Raw genomic sequence first — 22681 nt, 5'->3', positions numbered from 1 at the left:
TGTGCAGGTGAAGCCAGTAGGGACCAGGGTGTGAATTTCCTCATCCTAAAGGATCCCTGAGATGTCACATACAGGGAATTAATCACTCCCATGTCTTCACACATCAACAACCTGAAAAAAATCACTCTTGGTTTTGTTGTTTGTTTGTTTGTTTGTTTTATTTCAATTTTTTTTAGAATTTAGAGGCACAGTCTCCTCTTATTTAATGGACTTCTTCTGTTGTCACAATAGTTACAAGGGAGCTCTAGGAAAGAAAACTTGATGAAATTAATCCTTTTTGCTTAAAGACTCTGAGTAATTGCTAAACCTTGATTCAACCCATTGAAATGCAGGTAGTCAGTTGAAGTACTATCATTAGGCAAGTAATTGTTAAGTTTCCTGTATAGCCACTGGAAGGAGAGGCTCTTTGGAGGTTAGTTCAGATCTCCCGAGGACTGATTTGCCTCCAGGAAGGGTCTGTATTGCTCCTAAAGCAATTCCATTTTCAGTTTGCATCCTGCCTCAGCTTAGATGGACAAGGGCCATTACAGCCTATTAAAGGGTGATCTTTTCTGTCTCAGAGAGTTTTTCTTCATTTAGTCACAGGAAGGAAGGGTGACCAGGGGCTCAGGTGGGGGCTGTAGGGCATGTTCACACATTATTCTTGCCTTTCATCACATGGCTCTGTGTCCACATCTAGGTTTGAGACACCTGAGTAGAACGTATTGCAATGCAACCAGAAATTGTGCAGAGCTCCTGTCATTGCTCACTTCATTTCAACCTGAATATTCATTCTGATGCATCAGAATGGTGTTTTTGCTGGCAGGCCAAGGGTCATTCAGGACATGTGGCTTGTGATGGATACATAGGAGGTAAAACACGGTATTTTGGGTTGAGATTCTCTTTCTAATTTGGACCTCTTGTCATCAAAGCAGAAGGAGCCCACTTTTATACCGTGCATCTGATCTGTCCTGCAGTTTGACTCGGGTTATTGTCCTGTTCTCATCACAGCCTTTAATGGCACCTAATGAATGAATTTCCAGAGGCACATCACTTAAAATGCCAGTTTTCTAGAAGAAAGATCATGTCATTTTCCTTGTCGTGTCTTAAAGAAAAGAACATTTGTAACTCACAGGCATTCTGCCATCTCCACCAGCTGCTTTCCCTCTTTATATTCCTTCTGCAGTTGCTAAGCATCATGCTCAGCTTAGCTTGAGGGATCTGCCAGAGCCTCAGCACAGGATCACAGACATGGAAGGCAGTGAGGAAAAGGCAGTTCTTGAACTCTCTAAACTATTTTGGAGGTGTTTGTAGTACTGAGCACGTCACAGGTTGTCCCATCCCTGAGATGAGCCCATAGCTTCTACCCAGCAGGTTCTGTAGTCAGGACAAGTTGAACTTCTTTTTTTTTTTTCTTTTTTTTTTTTTTCTGTCACTTCAGTTTGTGAAATGCTAGGCATCATGATAATGTTCTTTGGTTTTGTATGTGCTCCATAAACAGATAGTGAAGGATTTGCAGGGGATGAAAGTCCCTCATTATCTTCTTGGGACGCTGCCAAAGCCACCGTGGCCATCACTGAGATCACTGGCAGAGCTAGGCTGAGATTACTGCATTGACTGGTTAAACTAAAACAGGCATTTTCATCATAAAAGCCAAGAAAATAGCTCTATCTGTCACAAGGGATCAAAGATGGAAAGCAATTTAATTCCTCTGGTTTGACAAGTTGAAGAAATCTGCTAGGAACAAACAACAAAATTAATATCAGTATTTGCCACAGGAAAAAAAAAAGTTGTTTCTGATGAAAAATTGAACCTGGGAGTATTTTAAATAAACTGTAAAAACTTGTTATTGGAAAAGTTGTGTCCTTCATGGAGACATTAACATGTATATCTCAAGCTCCTCATCTTTCATGGTCAATCAAGTCCTTGGCTGTGGTGCTCTGTCAGAGATAGTATCTACTGGAAAAGTTCAAACCCCAGAGGAGGATGGAGAATCTGAATTACAGTTCCTTGTGAGAAGATAATATCTGACTTGAAATCTACGGGGATCTTTTTACGTGGCAGATTTTGGATGAGAACGGAAAATTTCCATGGAGAAGTGGATTTTTTTCATACCTAAATATGCACATGTTTAGCAGTTGTGGGGTTTTAAGATGGTTTTGATGCCACCTTTGCAAACAGTGAGTCTTGACAGCCTCTTGAGGTCTGAAGCCACTAAGGTCAAAGGGAGGGTTCTTGTCACTTAGCTTACTGGTTTTTTGGCTATACTCTCTATCACTATTTAAAAGAGTTAATTGTTTCCCTTTTTTTCTCCTGAAATTGAGAATTAAATTTCTTTTGACCCTTAATTTATGCTTGGACTATTTTGAGCTGTCCTGACTGAAGTACACCAAGTGATGGAACTCAAAGCTGGTGCTTTTGAGCAGACTGATAATGTATAAATGCTAATAATTCAACTGTTTTATGACTGTTGGCCTTGTCAATGAGAACCATTGTCATTGACCACGTGCTCCTCACTCACTGGCCAGTAACTCTTTGCAATTATTTTGTGTTCTGCCTGTTGTGTAGCCCTGGTGCAGATTACGGCTGGCCTATGCCAGAAGGAAAGAAGGTTTTCACTCCTTCTCCCCTCTACGTTTACAGCACTGTGACAAATCCAAAACAGAGGCTCTGGAGGATGATGAGATAGAGGAATTTTACAAGATACTGACAGAGAGGAAGGAAATAGACAGCATCTTCCAAATGTACTCAGACCCTGAAGGGTTCATGTCCTGCCAGAACCTGGTGAGGTTTCTCTATGAGATACAGCAGGAAGAAGATGCTGTTGTTGCTGCCCCTGCCTTAATTCAGAGATATGAGCCCAACGAAAGAGGTAGGTTGAAAACCCTGGCTGGATTGCTTCAAAATCTTGCTTTTTTGATGAACTTTGAATTGCATTGCTGCTGGTTTGTTGTTTTTTGGTTTGTTTGTTTTGTTTGTTTTTTTTTTCCCAGTTGTGTGTATTATTTTCTCCCCAGCTGCTTCTAAAACACCACTCTCCTAGGGGAACATTAACAGCTCTAGGAGAGGAGGGCAGAGGAGAGGCTGGGAAATCTCTTCAGTTTTATTTTGGGTACACTGAACAGCAGGAGAGGGATTGATACAGGTTTGACTAGAGGATGATGAAAATCCCAAGGGAAAGACTCAGATGGGTTATTCAGATGCCAAGACCTAGTGTGGCTTTTCAAGGCTGAGAATGTAGCAATATTTGTGTTCTCCAGAAGCTGGAGTGGAGGCAGATGTCCTTGATGGTGGGCACCTGTAAAGCCTTCTGCAGATGACATCTCTGAGTAGAGGCCAAGGAGGTGACAGCTGTCTAGGAGACAGACACTGAGCTATCTGTCTGCTCAGAATGTGGGTGAATCACCAGTCTGGAGCACCTTGGAGGATGAGTTCAAAGAGCCAGCTCAGAATCATGGGCTGGTTTTCCACTATGCTGCTATTCCTTCAGGAGAGGGACAAGGTTTTGCAACTGTCAGGCTTTAGGATTAGACTGAGATCTAGTTCTGTGCCTCAACATGGGGCAAAATTTTGTATTTCCTCTTTGCAAGTCATGTATTTCACTGGATAATCTAGACAGGATTTATCTGGCTGTATTTAGACATCTGACACCTTCTCTGGGTTGAAATGCTCAAATGGAGATTTTCACGCTGTAAATGTCTACAGACAGATGAGGTAAGGTCTGCCTTTGACACTTCACAGATGTTACCAAGGACAGTAAGTGTCATAAAAAGCCACGCTTGTGAAGGGGCTTTAAAAGCATTTTCGGGCAGCTGAAGATGTCATCCTTGTTTGGAGATCATGGATGTCTTTGCTTTTACTGAATGCCTGGGGAGCACGTTTTGTCTCTGGGATCTCCTGGAGAGCAGAGGCACCGTGGTGAAAGTGGTGGCACAATGTGGTGGTGTCACATTTTCAGTGTGGGGCTTTCTGTCTGTTTACCTGGCAGCCAAGAGGGGCAACGCCATGACCAAGGATGGTTTCCTGATGTACCTGCTGTCAGATGAGGGGAATATATTCAACCCCTCTCACAGGAAAGTTTACCAGGACATGACCCAACCTCTCAGCCACTACTTGGTGTCATCCTCACACAACACCTATCTCATGGAAGACCAGATCACAGGGCCAAGCAGCACAGAAGCCTATATCAGGTAAAAAGTGTGTTTGTTTGTGTGTGTTTGGGAAGTTAACCTCTTTCTTTCAGAAGACATAAGCATCTTCTTATGAAGCAATTTCCCACCAGACCAGGTAGTGTGGGCTGGTACATGTTTCCAGATCAGCTTGGCTGTGCCCTCCTTTTCACAACTCTTTGAGCTGGGTCTCATCTGGTGTCCACCTGAATGTAGGATGTATAATTAATACATTTGGAAGCAGTATAAAACATCTGTAGTCACATGGAGGCTGGATTACAGCCCTCTGGCCTGGTGTTTTCAAAGTATGATGCTGAGGGGGTGTTGCATTCCCCAAAACATGGCACGAGAGAGTGCAAGGAGCTTACAAGATTCAAAGATTCCTGGGATAGAGCTGCAGGTCTGTAAGGAGCCAAAATGGTGCATAGTGCTTATGCTCTGTCCTGCCTTTTGGCAGGGACTGTCCCCACAACCATGCTGGGGTTTATTTTGGAAAGACTTAGTTGGAGCAATAAAAATAAAAAGAAAGAGGTGGGATGTCAGCTGGTGGAGCAGGGTGAGTGATCAGGAGAGCTTACACCTGGCCCCTCTCTAGCATCTCAGATGTTCCCACAGCACCCTGCACTGAGCATTAGGTGTTTCCTGTGTCTGCCTTTAACAGTGACTGATGTCTCATGGCCAAATGGGTGCAGAGACCTTGAGTAATTTGCATGCTTACCTTACCTTTCCCCTTGTTTTATCAGGTGAGACTATTTCCTTATGAGCCAGTCAGCAGCTGCAATTCTGCCTTTGTTTATGACTTGTTCTCAGGAGTAATGAGAGTCATAAGGTTGAAAGTGTCAAGAGTGAAATCTGGCACAGGTTACTTCTCAGTAGCTCTTTGAATTCATCTTACAGAATCTTAAAATTATAGATGTATGTTCTGGTTGTACAAAAAAAAAGGAAAAAAAAATCACATTGTTCTGGAACAGGTTTCCCAGAGATGCTCCATCCCTGGGAGTGTTTCAGGCCAGGTCGGACAGGGCTCTGAACGACCTGATCTAGTGGAAGCTGTCCCTTCCCATGGCAGGGGGTTGGAACTGGATGGTCTTTAAAGTCCCTTCCAACCCAAACCATTCTGTGATTCTATTGCAATGAACTAAAGGAGTTGTGTAATCTGAAATGTTTAGGGGATTACTGTAAAGAGACAAGCTCATCTCCTAGATAGATAAGGGGGTGGGGAATCTACATTTGAAAATAAATTGAAATGGAAGTATGGATATGTAGAGGTGGGAATTTCAGGTGGAAATTCAGTCTGTAGACTCAGTTTAGGAAACTGGCCCTCAGCAGTCTCCTCAGCTGTGGTGGAGTTCCCATAGCTCCTTCCCTCCAAGCTCTGAGGATTCATCCCTCATGTCGTATCAGATCTAGATGAAGAAATCACGTCATTTAAACTTGGAGACCTGGCTTCTAAGGCTGGCTGTCATTCTTCCACTGCAGCCACTCTTGATTTTCTTTTCTCTTCACCATCTTTGGGGAAAGACTTGGAGCACAGTCATCAGTGTCCTTTCTCATCTGGCACTCACTATGTCTTATTCTTTGGCTAATTCTACCTTGGACTTTCACTACCTTATTTCTCAGATCCTTCTGTGCTTTCCTTGCTCAACCTTGAGCTCTCTTTACTGACACTGATTTCACCTGATCCCATCCTTTATCTGCTTTCCTTTTTTTCCAAGCTCCTTTCTTGTCCCTTGCTCCCTGAACTTCCTTCAGTCTTCCCAGGCAGTGCCTGTGCCTGATGTACCTTCACTTGGAGATGGAGCAGAAGGTGTGGAACCCAACCAGGTCCCTTCTTTGTTTCCAGAGCCCTCACCAAAGGCTGTCGCTGTGTGGAGCTGGATTGCTGGGATGGCCCCAACTCAGAGCCCGTCATTTATCATGGCTACACTCTCACCTCCAAGATCCTCTTCAGTGATGTCATTAAGGCCATCAAGAACTATGCATTCAAAGTAAGGATGAGGGACTTTTTCTCATGTTGCACAACCCAGGACTGACAGCAGAGCTCTTCCCTCCAATCAGAGAGCAGAAGCAATGAAAGCTTCACCTTAGCATTTCTCATGGGGACAAGATGTGTCCTTCTGTCCAGGCACCTATGCTCTGCTTCCTGCAGAGATCCATTCCTAGGGGTTGCTGGACAGGGATAGCACTGTCTGAGGATGTGTTTGAACTTGTGTCAGCACAGCTGCATCCTGGACCCCACTGCAAGGACAATGATTCTCAGAATCCTGAGCATACCTGGCAGGAAACACCAGCAAGCCCATGATTTATGTGGCTTTGATGTCTCAGGGCCTGTTTCTTGTTTAGAGGAATTCCTGTGAATGTTTTGGATGTGAAGGACTGCTTTTCTTCTGCTTTGAAAGGGATGAGCAGGGCTGGAGTCTTGTATGGCAGCAGGCTTCAGAAAACCTTAGGTCTGTCCAGACTCACTGGACTCTCTGCTGTTTTCCTTCAGTGCACTTGGGAGCTGGTGCCAAGTTTTGTTTGGGGCCATAAAGGAGTGACAGTGATAGTAATGACAATGCCTTCAATACACAAAATGACCTGGGAGCACAGAGAACCAGATCAGGCCTATGCAGGAATGGAGGATGGATTGATACCACTGAAGGGTTTGAGCAAACCCTGTGATTTTAAAGCCCCCTTCCCAGTCCTTCCTCTGAAGGTGGGTAGGAAGGTGCTCTGACCACAGTGCAAGTGGAGGATGGAGGCACAGGGAGTGCCCCAGAAAGTCTGTGAGAGGCAATCCTGACCCATCCTGGTGCCTTTTCCATTGATCATCATCTCTGGAAGGCATCAGCACAGATCTGAGTAACTACTGCACACACTTAAATTTCTCCATTTAAAAAAAAAATCTTTGTTTTAGGAGAATATCAACCTCCTGTTGACACACTCATTCCCAGGTAAAACAGCCCTGGGGTTCATACCAATTGCTCCAGACTGGTGAAACTGCAGAGCTCACTGATGGTGTGTATGTTGCTGTCCTGTTCCAGACCTCACCATACCCTGTCATCATCTCCCTGGAGAACCACTGCAGCGTGGACCAGCAGAAGGTAATGGCCCAGCACATGACCACCATCCTGCAGGACATGCTCTTGGTTGCCCCAGTCGATGGAAACAAATCCCAGCTCCCCTCCCCAGAGGTAAGCAAGGCCACTCCAGCACTTTCTGCCTTCTGAGGGTTGGACAAGAGGGAAGATTTTTTTTCTTGCTGAGTGCAAAGCTTAAAACTCAAGGGGAAAACCACTGCAAGTAGCCTGAAGGTGTATTAAACACAGAGTATCCTGCCATTGAGTGTGTCCTGGGGTAGCCACTGGGAATGGCCAGGGTTGGTGGGGATGGAGATGTCCACAGACAAAAAAGGGAAGCAGGAAACTGCCTTGAGATGCCCCTTTCATTCCCAGGAATCAGGACAGCTGTCAGACTGAGAGCTGACCTTGCAAGAGGAAAGAGATACACAGCCTTCAACAGTGGCCACCTGTATTAAATCATTAGCTGACAGAAAAAAATGGAAATGGAATGTTGATATGAAAAATATGTCTCCAAAACAGGAGCCAAAAGGAAACATTAATCTGTTTCCACCCATGTGGTTTATGCTTTCTTTGTCTTTCTTTCTGTCTTTCTTAGCACTTTGCAGAAACAGATTCCTGTACAGTTAGCTGCAGTTCCCTTTAAATTGCATTTCTTTGCTCATTCACCAGAAATTGGATGAACGTGCCTAGTCAGAGCTGGAAGGAGTTTGTGGGTGAGATAAAGCTGGCAGCCAACAGGGGAGAAAGGAGAGGAAAACAATCCACCCAGAATATCTTCTGTATTTGTTCTCCCTCTTCCTTTCTCTCCTTTCCCTTTCTGACTCTCCCCTTTTGTTTGGGAGTGTCATGCCTCGTTTGATACAATGCCTGGCACAGAGGGAAGCTACTCTGGGCTGGTCCCTATGCACCAGGGCAATAAATTAGGATGAATTGTAATTTTTACTGCTGCTGCTTCAGCAGGACCTTGTCTCTGGCACAGGCAAGGTGCCTCCACTGGGAGAAGTGACTCTCCCAGGATGAGGACACTCCCAGCATGGAGATCAGTCTTTGCAGGCTTTTACTGAGTTGGAAAAATATGTCTTCAGTGTCCCCTCCTGACTTGCTATTTATCCTGGTGCAGGATCAGGAAAACTGCTGATGGCAATGATGTGATGAAAGAAAGGAGAAACACCAAGCAAAGCAGTGTGTGATTTATGAGTGCAAGGGGATGACCCCAACTTCCCAATGATGTTTTTTCCAAGCCTGTGCTCATCTAACCTCCTGATTTTGATTGCCCGAACAGACACATGGCCCCAGCTGAACACAGTGCCCAGATCTACCCTAGGGAATGGATCTGGGATGATCTGCTCCATTGTAGGAATTGATCCGTTTAGTTTAAACAGAGAAAAATTGCCAACGTTGCAGCACCTATCCTTTTCCTTCTGGTACTTTTCCTCTGCCTTCCTGCTGTGTGAAGTAAGACAGTGAAAAGGGCTGAAATGCTGATTTTTTTTCGGGTGTAAAATATGTTGAAACTGAAACATGAGGGAAAAACAAACAAGCAAACAAACGAGGAATCTCTTGGCTTTTCCACTCCCTTGTGGCATTGATATGAGGAAAGCTGGGACAACAAGGTATTTTTTGTATCAGGAGAAGGGTGGGATCTGCCACTGGGCAAAGGGCTGGAGGCTGTAAACACAAACAGTCGAAGGATTGCTGCTGATTGTGTCAGCAGGGCAAGGTCAGTAATTAAAGGAAGATTGACACGGTTTGGATTTGTGCTAACGATTAAAACCACAGCCCGGGGCAGGAATCTGATTTATTAGGCTCCATTCAGGAACGGTGTTGGCCTACCCTAAATATCTCACCCAAGCTGCTGCCTTTAGTTTAATAGTGAATTAAAGCTGTTGGATGAAAGGCCAAAAGCCGCATGAAAGCTCCAGGCAGCACCAGGGTTGCAGGGAGGAGCTGATCTAGTCTCTGCTGCTGGTGGGCTCTTGCCCTTTTGTCCCATCCCTGATCTGCCAGGGTTCCTTGCCTCTGTCCCTACATCCCAGCTAGGAATGCTGCAAAGCCACAGTCCTAGAATGAGACTAAAACTGCTCCCAGAGTTGGAACTATTCAGTGTACCAAGTGTGTCTGAAACCACTACAGTTCTTTGTTCCTGGAATTCCTTGTTTATGAGGACAGTGGCTTTGGGCATCACCCACACATTTTGTGTCAATGTGGCTTCAGGTCCACCTGCACATCTCTATTTCTCCAGCCTTAGCCCAGCTTGTGTGCAGTGCATCGTCTTGCCTGAAGTTCTTGAGCTGAGTTTCCTTCAATCCTCCTAAACATCCTTCAGTGATGTGTTTCTCCCCCTTTCCTGGAGAGTCTCTTCATCCTCTGGTTCTGCTCGTTGCTGGTGCAGCACTTCAGTTTGCAGCTGAAGGACATGCACAGATGGAGATGTGATATCAGTTAGTTGTCTGATCTGCACATCTCCTTGTGAATATGAAAATGTTGTTCCTCACTTCTTCTCAGAAGTCTGGAGAGGTGGATATCCTCATCCTGTGAGTGGGATGTCCGGTGGTGAGGCTCAAACCCTGTGTATCTGTGTACCTGAGCACTTCACTGAGGGCTCCCTTGGAGAAACAGAGGAGTTGGAGGTGTTGTCCACCTCCTCCTCAGTGTTTGTCCAAACAGAGGAGGAATCACATCCTGGGAGTGTTTGCTTTTCTTTGTTGACTCTAAAGGAGGTGCTGAAGTCACAGAAAGTTTGTTCAGGTGGATCACTTTACAAATCTTTCATTCCCACTGAGATGAAAACTGGAATTCAGACCTTGCTGTGGCTCTCAGGTTGCTGTTATGGGCAGGAAGCTTTCAGGTAGGATAAATCTGTGCATGCAGATCTTTTAAAATCTTCTGCTTATTACAGCTCTGCTGCTTCTGATAAAATCAGTGCTTTCCTTTCAGACAGTTTCCATATCCCAGTGTTTTCAGAACCATTTTGCCTGCAGAGCTGTGCTTGTTCAGTGTGCAGTGGAAAAGGTGGGAGAGCAGATGAACTCCACTTCAGGGGAACTAGGGAATGCCATTTACAGGGCATGTGAAGAAGGACAGAAGTTCCAGCAGCCACTCCACTGTGTGTTCTCAGTGGAGCCCAATGTCCTTTTAGGCTTTCCTGAGGTTGTACTCCACCTTGGGCTTCCCACAGACAGTTGGAATGGCTTTATGGTCTACTTGGAGGACATTTATTGAGTGTTTCAGCTATTGCTTCTTCCTAAGACAAGGGATCTGCTCAGCAGAGCTGAACTGATGACCTGAGTGTCTTTTGCCTCAGGCTAGAAATACTTAATATCACATGAAGGGGAACAAAGAGAGATGGAGCAAGGGCACGTGTGTTTGTGACTGTCTATATCAACTTATGTAAAACCTTGATAAAGAAGATAAACTCTCAGGTTTAGGACTTTGCTTCCTCTGCAGGGGGAATTCACTGCAATGCTACCACAGGATAGCACCTTTTGCAGGAAATGGGGATGAAAATGCCTCTCTTTGGGGTGAGTCCCACCCCTTCTTGTGGACACATAAGCCAGTGGATCTCCTCTAAGTTAGGTGGCACATGGCCTGCACTCCCTTGAAGGTATAGGAGCAGTGTCCTGTGCCCATGGGGAGCATCTGCACTATATCCAAGGTTCCCCAGAGGAACCAGAGCCTAGATAGGATAACAGCAGCACTGAGAAGCTGCTGCTGGAAGCCCTGGAATAGGCTGTGGTGAGGAGACACAGTGGAGGTTGTGTTGCTGTGCCTTCCCTTGTGATGTTCTTCAGCCACACAGGATTGGTCCATGCCAGGATTTGCACTTCTCGCTTGCTGTGCAGGCTGAATGGGAGAAGCTTAAAAAGCTTAATTACCTGCTGGTTATTAAGAATCAAGCAGGCTGCCCAAAATACCTTATCCTTTGTTCACTTCTGAGCTGTGAGGGGAGGCAGTAACGCTTCTTGTGGGGCATTAAAAAGCAGTGGCAGATAATATATTCAATACCAGCATGATATCTGCAGCCTGCAGGGACAAGAGGGTCTGCTCTCAGCCTCTCCTTACTGCCCCCCATGCAATTCTTCCAGGCTTGTCCATCCCAAGTGCTGACCAGAGCCTAAAAGCTCACATGGAACTGGATTTTGTAGAGCTGTGTGTTGAGGCAGGAGGGTGGGAAGGGACATGAGAGCAGCAGGATGAAGTCAGGCTCTGAAGATGGGCCGACACATCTCCCAGCCCTGGATGTGAAGAAGCAGAGCACAGCTCTGCCTGGAAGGCTGAGAGGATGGTCTGGGGATGGGGAGGAGGATATTGCTGTGCTCTGACTGCTCCTTTGAGTGACAGGGAAAGTGCCCCAGTGTAAACAGCTCATTTGTGGTAGCTGAATAAAATTGCTCTTGGCTGCTGCCTCAGGTCCCAGTGTTGGATTTCTGCTCAAACCCAGCTCCATCCACAGCTTTGCCAGGTGGTGAGGAGTGGGGCTGGTCTCTGTAAAGGTGTGATGCAATTTACTTGAACCCACAAAAGGTGCAAAGGGGGAATGGTGTCCTTTGAAAATCCCTGTGTTGTTTTATAAAAGGTTATTGGTTTTTCACAGTCCTGTCATTTGAATATGGTGCTGTTTTGTTGCTTTTGCTGTTGCAGAAAAGGTAAATATAGGGTGTTGCTGAGGAAGGGGGAATGTGCTACACAGACTGACGGGTTGTAATTCCAAGATGGGATTTTTCTGGAATAACTCATAGCTTCCAAAGCCAGGAGTGCCAAACACATCCAGGTGGCAGCAAATCTCCTGTTCCTGGAAGCTGCCAGGTCTAGTGGTGCTCTTGATTTTAACCCACGCACCTGGAGGTCACCCCCATTCACCTTTCTCTATACTTCTCCCTGTCTCAAGCCTTGCTGCTGCCTTTTTTGGGCTCTAAATCATCCCTCTTCAGGCTCCAGCCTTCTTCCCACAGCCAGGGCTTGCATGAGGGATGCATCAGTGGTGAGGGGTTCACTTGAAAGAGGCTGGAGAGAACTGATTCAGCACAAGGAAGGTGCTCCCAGGACTCCTCTGCACCCAGCTGTGACACACTGATGCATGCTGCTGGCTGGGGTCAGTGTTGTACCATCCCAGGAGCGCCAGGAGAAGCTGTTGCCTGAAGAGGATGTAGCATTGGAAAGGGTCTGGGAAATCCTCCAGAGGCTCACAGCATCCGAAGGCATCACCTGCAAAATGCCAAATGTATTAAAATTCCATGTCTGCTGTGCATGAGGCACCTGTCCAGAACCTACTGGACCTCTCTCCCCATTAAAATGTCTGTGGAGCAGAGGCTGCACTACCTCAGTCCCTGCTTGGATCTCAGTTTCCAGAGCTGTGCACAGGTTTATAACAACACACTGCAGAGCAAGAGGTGCATTCAATAACAGGCCACAGAGAGGGGCAAAAATGATGCCATGATTTTTTTTCCAGCAGCCCAGACCTCCAGGCTCTGCCTTGTTTGCTAAGCAACATTTCAGTCCTGAAAAAGTGTATTTTAATTATCTTGAACGGCTCAACTGTCTCAGTTTTCTGGTTGAGGGGATGGTCAGATCTACAGGAGAGGGGAATCACTGGGCTCTCTGGGGTTTTCACATTCATTGCTTGTGGTCTCAGAGGCTGGGCAGGGCCACAGTGTAGAAACACTTGTTTTTGCCTGTGTCTCTGGGTAATAACCAGTCACTGATACAACTGTAAAAGCACTGGTTACAGCTGAGGGGCTTCTTCAGGGTGGGCCAGAATCTTCTCTAACCACCAGGTGTTTTGTCCACTTTTCCTCATGCAGCAATTGAAGGGCAAGATCCTGGTGAAAGGCAAGAAGCTGAGCAGGCAGGAGGACCCTGTCAATGGCAACAACAACCTGGAGGCTGAGGATGTCTCTGATGAAGATGAAGCAGCTGAAATTGAAGATGAATCTGTGAAGACCAAGGTAGAACAGAAGGGAAAGGTAAGGGAAAGAAGAAATCACTGAGAAATCACTTTTTTGGTGGGTTTTGTACCACGCCTAAAGAAATAAAAAATCAAAAGCAGTTAAATTACAATTTTTCATGTGTTCCCAGCCAAAACTGGTCTCAGTGTGGTTTCAGCTACTCAGCTGGGGATACGTAAGGGTGAATTGTTGAAATTGCTAGGTCTGAGGATCCTGGCTTGCCCATCATAATGATCTCTGTCCCAAGCATAGAGATCTTGAAGAACCAGCCAAGCAAAGAGGTTGGCTTTTTTCTCTAAAATGAGGCTGCAGTGGGAACAGAATGTGTAGCATTTATGGAGGCAGAGGAAGGGCATGTGCAATCTGTCTGTCGTATTTCCAGAAATCTCTTTGTCATAGGGCAGTCATGACTTTGGCTTTTCCAGTCACATTTTGGGATATGCCTGCACCCTCACTGGCTGTTTGTTTGTGACCTGGAGGAGAGAGGGAGGAAAGATCTATGGGGAAGGAGTGGCCAGTTGCTAAAGCAATCTGTATGATGATTTCTGGAAGGAAAAGGCTGGCCTTTACACAAGTGTTCTGCCCCATCGTGTGAGGAAATGGATTTTTCCAGCATGCAGGTCCTCCTGAAGCCCACATCCCTCACAGGTGGCTTCACAGGTGATGCAGACACATTCAGCCCCAGTGGTGGCAAAGCTGATTGGTGTTGCCTCTGCATCTGGTCTGATCTATGTTTCCCTTTGATGAGTTCCTCACTCTTTGCGAGTCTTATTTAATTCTCTGCTCTCTAGTGAATAACATGTACATTATTTTGACATCTGTCACTTTCTTTTCTTGCCCCCAATGAGAGCTGGGAACCCTCACTTGCACCAATGAATGTGGCTGTGGAGTTGGAGTCATCAGAGCATTGTGACAAATTCCTAGTTCAAGGGGGAAAAAGCCCAAGCTCTGTGGAGACCAAAACACCCTTCTCTTCCCTTTATTTCCAGGTTTGCATGCCTGGGATCAGGACAGTATGGAAAAGTCATTGCTAAGGCTCTGCTGGAAAGTTTAGCACCTGGAGACAGACATGGGTGCTGAAATACAAATGATCCTGCAGAGAGCAGCAAGGAAGGGTATCTCACCAATGAAGGGGGAATCCTTTCCCAACCCTTCCTGCACAGGGTGACAGAAGGCACACCACCAGCCACTGACTGTTGAGTGTGGGTGTCCTTTTTTTGTGAAGGTGGTGGAAAAGAGAAGCCCCAGGGGTCCTGTAGAGAAAACATGATTTGCACTTTTGAGCACGACAGCAAAAACTCCCCACAAACCTCTTGCTCTCCTGTTTTTAGAGTGACACCTTGAAGCTTGCCAAGGAGCTGTCAGACATAGTTGTCTACTGCAAGAGTGTCCACTTTGAAGGCTTTGATGACCCCAACCATCCTCGGGCTTTCTATGAGATGTCATCATTCTCGGAGAGCAAAGCTCTGAAACTGGCCCAGGAGTCTGGTATGTGTGTTCTTCCCTCCTCTGTCCCTGTTCCCCAAAAGTGGACAGCTGTTGCTGGAAAAGACATCCCAAAAACATGGGTTGTATCACTGGTCAAGCACATCACTGAGAAATGTAGGAAGAACTTAATGTCCTTGAGGCTGCTACCAACGAGGGCATTTTTGCAGGTGGTTCCCATTCAGCCAGACTTGCCAGGCAGAGAGGAACACACAGCAGCAGCAAGAGGAGATAAAAGTAGCCCCACTGAAAAAGCCATTTTCTTGTTTCTTCCTTTCTCTGTAGGAACCAGTTTTATTCATCACAACATCAGGCACCTGAGCCGTATCTACCCTGCAGGCTGGAGGACAGATTCTTCCAACTACAGCCCCGTGGACTTGTGGAATGTTGGCTGCCAGATTGGTGGGTGTCACTGGGAGGCTGGAGGGGGTCCCTGTCTGGGTCACCCATGGCCTGGCTGTGGTGGGCTTCAGCTGAGGCAGAACCTCAAGCCCTCTGCAGCTCGAGGCTCAGCAGTCACTGGGAGAAACCAGTTTCCCAAAAAATTCCCAGTGACTTTCCATAGACCATTTTCTGTCTTGGCACAAATCCATTAGAAAAGGCTTTTCTGTACATTAATGTGCAGATCTCTGCAATTTCACTGTCAGCACAGTTATTGCCATTTAACAAAGGAGGAGGGAGCATGAACTCTCTGGGTCCTGCAGCCCCCATAGGGGTACAGGTAGCACCCCTTGTCGTGTTTGGCCTCAGGACAGTACTTGGGAGGCACCATCAGTTCCCTTGGGGAAGGTCAGACCTGATTCAGTATTTGGGCACCTAAAATAAGATTTTTCGGAAGCCCTGAGTACTTTCAGCTCCCAGGAAACCCAGTGTACTGCAGTTATCAAAGTCTTGCTGCAGGTAGAAAAATAAGGGAATGCCTTAAAATACTCTCAGCCTTCAAGTGCAATCAGGTATGAAGGACATGTGACCAGGATACATTTCTGTGTCTAAGAGATGTCTTGGATGTTGCTAAAGAGTTTGAAATCATCCTTGAGGAAATCAAAGGAACGCGGAGGAGCTGGTGGTGTCCATGTGGACTCCCTGTGTGGTATCAGTGAGGCTGTTCCAGGTTTTACATCAATGCCTTTAAAAAAGGTATCAACAAATTGGGAAGAATACAAGGAATGTGCCTGGTGTTACAGCACCAGTGAGGCTTGATCTATTTTGGGCAGCAGACAATAAAGAGGTGATTTGATCACAGCTTCTCTGCTGCCACCCAAGGAGTTCACACCATGAGGAGCTCTCCAGTCCAAACAACAGAGGCATTGATGCCCCTCGGGATGGCAAATGAAAACAGGCAGATCTGGGCTGGAAAGGAGGTTTTATAATGAGCCTAAGTAGCCAGAGAAATTATCTGAGAGGGATTTGCTAGCTTCACTACAGGAGAGAATTCCTTCAGCATAGAAATGAAGAGGCTTATCTAAAAAATGCAGTTGCTCTAGGTAGCATAAATTTCTTGCAGGACAATTTTTGATCCTGGGGAAGGCAGGATGGCTGTAATGGCTCCTCCTGTCTCTATCATCTCTGAATGCAAGAAATCCTCAGGGCTAGCAAGCTGTGAGGGTCAGAGGTTACGATGGCTCTTTGAAGCGTGGAAAAGCCAATGTTTATGTCCATGAAATGCAGTTTCATGTGAACAGAATTAGCATGAAAAGATTCCTATTGATTTATCTGAGTGACTGAAGTTACTTATTTGTGTTGCAGTTGCCCTGAATTTCCAGACAGCAGGCACAGAAATGGATGTGTACCAGGGTCGGTTCCAGGACAATGGGTTTTCTGGGTATGTCTTAAAGCCAGAATTCCTCCTTGATGAACAAACCAAATTCAATCCAAAATCCATCACAGAAGGAACATGGGGGACAAAGAAGAAGCTTCTGCTTAAAGTAAGAATAGAAGTTGGGAAACATCTCAGTAACATCCACTTTTGGGGGGCTCATACCTTCTCCTTCTGGTCCTACCTTCAGTGTTGTCCTAACCCTACTGATTTCACACATCTGGGGGCTCTCATGGATTTGGATTCTCCAGGGATCTTTAATTCTTTAAGATCTTTAATCTTTCTTAAGTGTTAATGATAACACTTGCTGTGCTTCCAGAACCACGCAGGCAGACATGCAAGCAGCAGTCACCTCTGGTGTTCCCAAGTACCAGCTGAGCACTGTGGGCAGTCAGAAAAGCTGTCCCAAAGCCAGCTGGCTGGGCTGGGGCAAAATTCTTCAGGTGCTTTAGCTCATGACAGCTTCCTCTGAAGGATGTCACAGCACCAGCTCTGAAAGGGCAGCACCAGCCTCTCACAGCAGATCCTGCACTCCTGGGGAAGGAGACGGAGTCTTCCAGGGAGCTCCCTCTTCTAGTGATGCCCTGACCTCTTCCCCTGTTTCCTTCACAGATTATCTCTGGTCAGCAGCTGCCAAAGGTGAACAAAAGCAAAAATTCCATTGTGGATCCCAAGGTAACAATAGAGATCCACGGTGTCCAGCAGGACAACAACAAGAAGCAGACCAAAGTCATCGAGAACAATGGTGAGGGGTTTCCTTCAAGCTCTGCTCCCACCAGCAGGAACCTTTTCTGTTCTTGGCAAGACTGCTGCCCTGTGGGCAGACCTGCCCGGGGCACCCAATCCTGCCCACACTAAACAGATACATGAGGTGTTGTTCTTCCTTGTTGTTAGGAGACAGAAATTCCCAGTAAAACAACCACTCACATCAGCCATGTGAGTTGTCTGGGGCTGGCTGCTAGATTTACAGAGCTAGAGCTTTGGAAGTGCTCTTTACCTCCATGCAGTTGGATGTGACCTGATTGTACCCCAAAACTGTCACAAACACACAACAGATTGATGTTGCAAGGAGCTTCAGAGGTGTCTATTTCAGCCTCTGCCTGAAGCAGTGGCATACAAACTTTACTCAAGCTGCTCAGTGTATTGCCCAGATGAATTTTGTATATCTCAGAAGTTGGAGGACCATTTCTTACCAGTCAGACGTGGCTGTGGCTTCCCTCTGTGCACTGAGGGTTTTAATACTATGGCCATTTGCACAAACACACACACTCTGCTTTTCTGTCTGGAGTAAGAGCCAAGCACTGCAAAGCTGGTGCATATTTTCCTGACTGCTAACAATGTTTCCCTTTTCCTCTTTCCTGTTTGAGTAAATCTGGCCTGGCCCCTAAAGCTCATGGCCATTTCCGTCACCTACAATAATTTTTTACAGCCTGTCAAGTGAAAGTTGTGTAGGGAACATTTCAGACCTGCCAGGCCTGTTCCTCAGGGCTGCTGAGCACTCCCAGCCCCATGGCCAACCCTTCTCTAGCTGGAATAATACCAGAATGCTGCTGGAATGATAAGTGCTCTCTTGTGGAAAGTAAATCAAACAATAAAGACACCACAGCAATAAACTAAAATTTTAAAAAATAGTTTATTTAAGATTTTACTTTATTTACTAAAATAAAGTAAATCAAACAATAAAGACATCATCTCAGCACCTTCAGGGACAGATGAAAGATCCCTGTCTCCTGCTGAATCACTCACAAACCCTGCATGACCAGCAGGCTCCAGGTGACATTTTGCTGTCCTTGGGCTGTGCTCTGCACAGGCAATAGGGTTTCCAGCAGGATCTTTCCTGTTCACTTCTGGGGAGTGGTTTATGGACACTGCACCTGCCATGGCCTGAAGAGAGGGCACTGAGCTTGCTCTGCATTTCATGTGTGTCAGTCTCAGTTTTGTTTGCTTTGTGATTCTGGACCACATGACCCTTATGCAGACTTGATGATGCTTTTTGTAATCAGACACTTCTCAGTAACTTTTTTTTGCAGAGAGGGAAATTGGGGCACAGAATGGTGCTTAGATGGATGTTTCTCAAGCAGCTGGAAATGTTTAAGGCCCCAGAAGGCTGCCTCAGCACACAAACATAGATTCCCTCTCTTCCCTCCTCTGGTTTAGGGCTATGAAGTTTGCATCTGGTCCAATGTCAACCAAAGACAGCCATGTACCATCCAGCAAGAACCTGTGGAGCAGAGCTAAGTTCCTCCCCTCTCCTGCACATCACTCCTTTCTAGGACCCAGGTCTGCAGTGAACAGCCCAAGATGAGGGATTTATTAATTCCAGGTAGCAAATCACACTATTACATCTGGAAACAAGGCTCTTGGCACCTCCTAAGAGCCTTGGTCTAGGTCAGATTAGGTTGACAGTCAGGAAGAGACTCCATCCATTTGCAAACACCTCAGACCAGCATTCTTACTGCCAGCATCTCTGACCTCCATCCTTGTCTGTATTGCCCAGGCTTTAACCCAAACTGGAATGAAGAGTTTACATTTGACATAGAGATGCCTGCACTTGCCCTGGTGCGGTTTGTGGTGGAAGACTTTGACATGTCAACCAAGAATGACTTCATTGGGCAGTACACCCTTCCCTTCACGAGTCTGAAGCAAGGTAAGGCCCTGCTGCCTGCTCCTCACAGCCTCTGAGCCCTTTGGGAAGCTCCAGTGTCCTGGATGAGTGGTCCAGATCCATCACAGCTGGGGTCAGAGTGGATTTTTTGGGCAGCTGTTAACATTGTCCATAGGGGAGGGTCCCCCTTGTCACCAGAGACCTTGGGCACATTGTGTTACCCACACTCAGAGCTGTGCCTCTGGGACCTGCCTGTTCAGGATGCTGTGGGAAACTGAGAACAAACTGCTCTGATCCAGGGAGATGTTTGTGCAGGGTCTTGGCAAACATCAGCAAGTACTTTCCCAACTGGACTAAAGGCCATTTCCCATCTGTGTCTCTGCTCCCAGGTTATCGCCACATCCATCTCCTGACCAAGAATGGAGACCCGTACTCCTCCTCCACCCTCTTTGTCTACATCAGTATCCAGGACAGTGATTAGCAGCCTGGCTCCTCCAGGCCACAGTGAGCCTCCTTACAGACCTGGAAGGAATTCAGTGTGTGAACCCTGCCAGTGCCAGGGTCAGTCCCCAGCACCTTCCCTGGAGCAGCATTCGGTGCTCCACAGGACTCCGATGTGAAACAGCCATCGACCTTCTCCCTGCTGCGTGCTGGAAACATCCTAATGCTGCTGTTGAGATTTTGTACCTGTTCAACCAATCCACCTGCGGGTTTCGTTCACTTTATTTCCATTTTTTTTATTAATGTTGCTTTTAGGGAGAGGATAGGGACTCCTTTTTTAGGGAGAGGATAGGGACTCCTTTTTTAGTGAAAGTACAGCTCTTGGGTTGGGCTCGGTCAGGCATCTGGGCAAAGCACCCAACATCAGTGCAAGGAAAAGTGTCCCTCAGCACTGCAATCAGTGGCCAGGTGCCAGGTGACTTCTTGCAACTGCAGGTGTCAGCCATCTTTCACCATATGAAGTCCAGAACAGGGACATGACTCCCCTCCTTTCTGTTACAGATTAAAAAAGAAAGCTGCACTACAAAGCCCCGTCTTATGTAACCCGAGTTTCCTTTTGTGTTGTAATAAAAAATACATGAGCACTACTCTGCCTGTGCGCCTGGCTCTCAGCCAGGCCACTTTGCATTCAAAGCCGGGCTCTCATCCTGTGAAGGAGAAAGAAGCTGCCGAACAGCAGATTTCCCTCTGACCCAAAGTGAAACCCACTCAAAGGGACCTCAGAGAAGGTCTTTTGCCAAAGACAGTGGAAACATGCTCAACAACTGCCAGCAGGGTTTTTTTTGTTTTTCTTTTTTTTTCAATACAGTAAAACTTTGTGTTTTTACAGAAAAATGTCCATTTTTAACAGAGAGGAAGTAGATGTTTTAAGTCCTAGCAGGTCCCAGTTGCACTGTAGAGGCAACCCAGCATGAGAATGTTTTGAAAACAGCACAGTATTTATGGCAACTAGTGATTTGTCTTCAAGTGGAACTACAGAGTTAAGGGAATATTGTTGAAATAAAATAATATATATTTTGAAGTGCCAACTCTGTTACTAACAGTATGTTAGACTATTAAAAGTTTAAAAAATAATTCTGGAATCGTTCAATTACTTGTCACTATTTGCCTCTTTGTTCTGCTTGAATGCAACATACATAAATTCAGAAATAGACCTGCTTGATTTCTTAAATTATTAGGCTTCCTGGGGGTTCTGATCCCTGGTGGTGAAGACGAGGGGCTGATACCAAAGATGTTAATGTCCTTTTAAACATATGCTGGTCATCTTATTTGTTTTAGTCCAAAATAGCCTGGATTTAGGGATTCTTAGGCCCACTGCAAAGCTGGATTTCATTTAGACCTCCCTGGAGTTTGTTATGCTGCAGTAAACATTGCTGGACACATTGATTTTTCCTCTTGACTACAATACTGTGTGATGTTGTAAACCATTGGCAGATTAAATGTGTATTAAACTCACACCTCAGAGGCTGATACTGCATTAACAACCAGCCAGGTAGAAGAGTTCACGAGTGACCAGTGAGGAAGAGCAGGGGCCCTGCAATGACACAGGCTCTCCCAGGTCACCTCTGGGATGGGGCACATTTTTGGAGACACATTTGAAGGCCAAGGATGGAACATCCTTGACTCCCACCCAAGGACAGCCTGAGTTTGGTCCCTGCTCCCAGTGTGCTCTCAGCACTTTGTTTTAGGGATCCATGGTGAAAAGCGTAAGTGAAGGTGGTAAGAAGTGCTCCTGCCCCCTCACTTGTATCAGCACCAGCTCTTGTGGGGCAAATTAGGAAGAAGTTCTTCTCTGTGAGAGCAGTGAGGCACTGGAAGAGGTTTCCCAGAGAAGCTGTGGATGCCCCATCACTGGGAACGTTCAAGGACACTTTGGCTGGGGCTCTGAGCAACCTGGATAGTGGAAGGTGTCCCTGTCCATGGCAGGGGGTAGGAACTGGATGGTCTCTAAGGTCCCTCCTAGTGCAAACCACGGTGTGATTCTGTTCCTGTGTGAAGTCAGATCAGCTCCCTGGGGTGGCTGTGAACATACCACTTGCATTTTTTTGGGTGGCAGGATTAGATTTCAGATGGATTATTGAGCTAAAGCCCTCACCTGCCCTGCTGTGACAGGCACTAGAGAAGAGGGGGACCAGGTGGCCAGGGTCAGGGTGGGCTTGGATGGATTGCGCAGAGAGGCTGGGTTTTCCTCTGCCTCTTTTGCACTTAAAGGTAGGCAAGATCCATGGGAAGAAAAAATATTCCTGATCAGGTAGGAACAGTTGGGGAAAGTTACTACAGCCAGGTGGGAAAGGAGCTGCGATGGAGATGGGGTGGGCAGAACGTGATAACAACACTGCAATTCCTCTCTCCCCAAAGGAAGGGAGACATGGTCCCTGCTGTTACCAAGTGAGCTCATCTCTGAACCGATTAGGAAGTGCTAGAGCCCCATTGCTGGGAAGAGCTCTGGAGAAAAGAGCAGCAGAAACGGGACATGGCCACCAACATCACAGCAAAAGGCACCGAAGTGAGGAGGTGGGAGAGGCTCTTTCCTTTAGAAATCAGAGGTGGGGAGTAAAAGCAACTCTCCCATGAGAAAAGGTGTGCAGCAGCAGTTTCCATCAGGCCCAGATATCAGAAGGCTCCCTGGTCTGTGAAATCCCAGGCTGACTCCTGAGTGCTGGCAGGAGCACTCCACTCGTGTTGGTGAGTGTGGTGGCCACAGGAATTAAAGCAATTTGTACCGAACTGGCCTGATCTCTATAATCCGACTGTATTTTGGCTGGTCTTCATTTGATTGTGTGAAGCACGTTAGGCCCACAGGTAGGTGGCATTCCTGCATCTTACTGAGCAGCACAAGCAATTCATTAATTTAGGAGCTGGCAGCAGCACTCCTCAGTGAGGCAAGGCAAATATTGCTGATTCCAGCAGTGCCAACAGAGGTTGAAACATGGGTAATGTGCACTCATTGCATCTCTCACAAACACAAGAGGAGCAATCCCACAGGTAATTCAGCTGATTTGTGTCTCTGCTTGATGTTTAACTTACTCTGCACAGGGGCTTCCAGTGAGTTTTGGGCTGGACCCTCAAGCAGAAATGGGATGAAGTGGTGGTAGGAACAGGGACATAACCATGGA

At 46.5% G+C, this 22681-nt stretch overlaps 1 protein-coding gene across 1 annotated transcript in view; it reads left to right on the top strand.

Moving 5' to 3' along the window:
- PLCD1 (phospholipase C delta 1) overlaps positions 1-19545 on the top strand; it is a 40994-nt gene extending 21449 nt beyond the window's left edge. Inside the window, exons 5-15 of the mRNA XM_062493516.1 lie at positions 2623-2851; positions 3968-4169; positions 5992-6136; positions 7175-7324; positions 13015-13176; positions 14490-14646; positions 14929-15045; positions 16390-16568; positions 17072-17204; positions 18957-19106; positions 19454-19545. Coding sequence (XP_062349500.1) covers positions 2623-2851; positions 3968-4169; positions 5992-6136; positions 7175-7324; positions 13015-13176; positions 14490-14646; positions 14929-15045; positions 16390-16568; positions 17072-17204; positions 18957-19106; positions 19454-19545 — 1716 coding nt within the window. The remainder of the gene's footprint in view (positions 1-2622; positions 2852-3967; positions 4170-5991; positions 6137-7174; positions 7325-13014; positions 13177-14489; positions 14647-14928; positions 15046-16389; positions 16569-17071; positions 17205-18956; positions 19107-19453) is intronic.
- Positions 19546-22681: the final 3136 nt, after the last annotated feature.

The sequence above is a fragment of the Cinclus cinclus genome, chromosome 1 (assembly GCF_963662255.1).
Source record: "Cinclus cinclus chromosome 1, bCinCin1.1, whole genome shotgun sequence".
NCBI lineage: Eukaryota > Metazoa > Chordata > Aves > Passeriformes > Cinclidae > Cinclus > Cinclus cinclus.
The sequence above is the reverse complement of the archived record's forward strand: the minus strand, read 5'-3'. Positions and strand labels throughout refer to the sequence as shown.